The 3,868-nt window shown below is 34.9% G+C and overlaps 1 protein-coding gene across 1 annotated transcript; it reads right to left on the bottom strand.

Annotated features, from left to right (window-relative positions):
- Positions 1–1,761: 1,761 nt before the first annotated feature.
- LOC145626615 (protein MODIFYING WALL LIGNIN-1-like) lies at positions 1,762–3,557 on the bottom strand. Its single transcript, XM_081679077.1, has 3 exons — positions 3,462–3,557; positions 2,613–2,806; positions 1,762–2,062 (listed from the first exon to the last, which is right to left on the bottom strand). Exons 1-3 carry the CDS (start codon positions 3,555–3,557, stop codon positions 1,762–1,764), a joined length of 591 nt encoding a protein of 196 aa, XP_081535203.1.
- Between the last annotated feature and the right edge of the window lie 311 nt (positions 3,558–3,868).

Below are 3,868 nucleotides of genomic sequence, written 5' to 3'. Positions count from 1 at the left end.
TTAAAAAAAAAAAATTCCGACGGACTAAAAATCCGTCGGAAAAAGTAATTTCCTACGGAAATATCCGTCGGAAAGCCCATATATTACGACGGATTTTTATTCCGTCCCGTCGAAAAATTCGATATTTCCGACGGAATAATTGGTCCGTCGGAAGTAGTCCGTCGTTATTTCCCTGTTTTCTAGTAGTGTATTCATATTAGGTCAGAATCAAATTGGGTCATGTTCGAGTTGTTCCATTTGTGAATCAAACTCAAATCGATAATTTATATTATGTTCTTATTATAATGAGAGCTATCAATTCAATTTATGATCTTGACTACGGTTGGAGATGAACATGAGTCATTCTTGGCACTAGACATTTTTAGTTCCATTATAAAGTAATATTAATTCAAGAAGATATGTTACAGGTTATGTTCTGCGGTTTGGGAGATCTCTTATCAGTTGGAAGTCTAAGAAGCAGCCAACTATTTCTAAATCCTCATCTGAGTCTAAATATAGGGCAATGACCAGTGCATCTACTGAGCTTATTTGGATGGTTAGGCTGTTGGCTGAGATTGGGTGACAAATCTACTCCTTGTTGTTCTTCATTGTGACAATCAATCAACAATACATATTTGCCAAAATCCCTGTGTTCCATGAACGCACCGCCAAACACATTGATATTGACTGTCATTTTACTAGAGATAAGGTCATGGAAGACATGATTCAGCTTACTTATCTCCCTACTTCTTCTCGGTTGGCAAATGTGCTCACCAAGATTCTTCCCTCTGCTCAGTTCAATGATTTGCTCTCCAAACTTGGCATGACGACATGACTAAGCCCTGCCTAGTTTGAGGGGGGGGGGGGGGGGTGTGTTAAGTAATACACCTCAGCTCAAGTTGTTATAACAATTTGTGCCACGTCAGATAGTTGGTTAGAGGTTGTTACAGAATTAACAGCTCATCAATTCTCCTGTAATAATGAGAGCTGGTATTAATAGCTATGCAAGTTGTATTTTCTTTAATTCAATTCATTCTAGATTTCTCTTTCTCTCTCAACATTGTAAGAATTTTCTCTCTCTAAAATCATCAATGAAATCCGTCCTTCCTTTACTCTGCTTCTCATTGTTCTGACTTTCGAGTACTTAGAAGCTTTTTCCGGAATTCTTACACTTCATGTCCTATTTTCTGGCGTATCTTGTGCCGGACCCTAGTGAGTTGACTTTGGTGGATGTGGGAGGGGTTGATGAGTCGGGATGTGAGGGGGGAAATCATAATGTCTTCGTGGTGCCAGAGAGGGACATCGAGGAGGGGCTATTTGGGAAGCATAGGAGTTCTATAGATATACATGTCATGTATTGGATTTCGAATTGAAGATGCATAACGTATTTTTCATGTATTAGCTTTGAATGGGATTGCCATTATTTTCCAAAATACTCGTTTTAGAATTCAAATCTCTAATATTTTTATTAGATCGATTGTACAAAAGAACAACTATTATTGAAATATATTGATAACAATGTTTAGGCGAGCATAGCTAGTTAGTTTTTCCAAGTTGTAAAAATTGAGATAGCATAAAATCAATCTTGTGTCGTTGTAGTCCCTCCGAGTGAGACTGGCATCAAACAACTTGATAGAGTGAAACAACTTTTGTTTCTACAATTCAATGCATTTACACTTTTTTTCCCCCAAATTTACAAATTATGCGAATTTCAATCCGAAGTTAAAAGCACTCTATTGATCTCAAGCTCCACAAAGAAACTAGTTGCAAGTAAAAAATAATTCAAACATATTGTTGTTGCTTAGGGTTGAGGTTGGAGTATGTAGAGGCATCACTAACAAACTGAGAATTAGCCATGCCAATGCCACCATGATATGGAACTGGAGTTGATGAACGGCGATTGGTCGAGAAGCTGTAGGAGGAAGACATGCCAAGGATACAAGCAAGAAGTGCTAGAACGCCACCAGAAGCAAATAATCCAGTTTTTAGGGTGTAGCAAAGTCCTATTGAGCCGAGAAACTCTTGACGAGTGCTAAGATTAGCAGCATATACTAGGAGACCAATTCCTATAATAGAACCAACCCTGTCACAAATGACAAATTAACAAGAAAGAAAGTTGGCACCAATTCAATAAGGCAAATAACTCTTATGCTCTAGGGTATTTGAATTCGCGGTACCTAGACCTTAGGGAATACTCATTTTGTTCATACCAATTAACTTCCCTCCACTCGAACTTTAAAGTTGGAAATAAAGCTAGAAATGGACCGAGATATGTAGTAGGCCCATGTGTCGTGCTAGCTAGCATGCCTTAGCTCAAATAGGTTATGCCTAAAATGGATAATAAAAAAGTCGTTTCGTGCTAATCATTAAAGAAAGAAGGCCTTGCACATGTGACATGACATGACATGCCAGTAAACCATCTTATTAGTTTTAAAATTAGTGGGCCGACATGCATTAGTAATGATAATAACTTTAAAAATTATTAAGCATAGATATGGACATTTGCTCTACATATTGTATCTTTGATTTATGCGAAGTACTAATTAATTTTTATATAATACGACGAGTAAGATTGATTAATTCCAAACTTGTACAAATGATACCTGGTAAATATCTTTAATTTAGACGATTACCAGGATAAAATGAAAGCAAAGGTTACTCCAGGGGATTGACTGTTGGAATCGCTTGGCCAACAAGCACAACGAGCTACAACACTAACAGTAATTTGAGCGATAAATGTTAGCAAAGCTGCTGTGTATCCAAGTATGTTTGCTGGAGAGCTTGGGTATTCACATGTATTCAATTCCGTTACATTAATATCCGATACCTAATAATCATCAACATGAACAAAATCATAATTTATAATTCAAAACAAGACCATAACTTATTACGAAGAACATTCTGACTATCTGAATTTTGTTGTGTTTTTCATTTTTACAACGAGTATGTGGATTGTTTAATTTATTTCTTCATTTTAAAATAAATTTATGCTTAATTTCTTTTATTCAATTCTCTTCATCACAAACTAATAATGTGATGGTATAGTAAACACAAACAGTCATATATCGTCACTTAAAAGTTCAACTATTGTTATTATTTCTTACTACCTCCATCCCCGAAAGAACGACCTATTTGGCCTAATTTTAGTCCCAAAAAGAATGACCCAGTTGCATTAAAACACTCACCAATTTGCAACAATATTTGTGCAAAATTAGCTTTTCTATATAAAAATTTGATTTTCTCTCTCTACTTTTTTACAAACCTCATATAAATTTATCTTTTCAATATACTTTTACTTCTTTTGATTTAACTTTCTTAATACCCGCGAAATCAACCCAAAAGGTTCGTTCTTTCGGGGACGGAGGGTGTAATAAACTCGCAAATTCTTTTTTATACACATACAATATAATCTATTAACAAGCTAGCTAATTGTTGAGGAATAATAATGAAAAGAAATTCATTAAATTAGACAAATATATTACCTTAATTTTAGTGGCTTCAGCAGCAAAAGCAAGAGCAGCAGCTGCCAAACCTAGGAAACCCACAACAATGAACACCACAACTTTGCCCTCTCCCATGAATATTAACCTTAGCTCCCTTGATTATTGTATAATCCTCAGCTTAATTAGTTGCTCAATAATAGTCCTAATATACATTATTAATATATATCTTCTTTAATTTCTATTTTTATCTGACTTTCCTTTTCATTATTACCTTAATTATTTTAGTATTAGAGCTATTTATTAGTTTAGTCACTAGAAGAACTAGCCTTTTGTACAGTTGTACTTCTAAGTTGACTAGTCGTATATATTAAAATAAAAAAATACGTGTTCTCAAATCTCAAGTATTTTTAAGTCATTCTCTTAAAATAAAAAAAATAAACCAAAGC

This window comes from Chenopodium album, chromosome 4, assembly GCF_948465745.1.
Source record: "Chenopodium album chromosome 4, dcCheAlbu1.1, whole genome shotgun sequence".
Taxonomy (NCBI): Eukaryota; Viridiplantae; Streptophyta; class Magnoliopsida; order Caryophyllales; family Amaranthaceae; genus Chenopodium; species Chenopodium album.
This window is presented reverse-complemented; position numbering and strand designations above follow the sequence as displayed.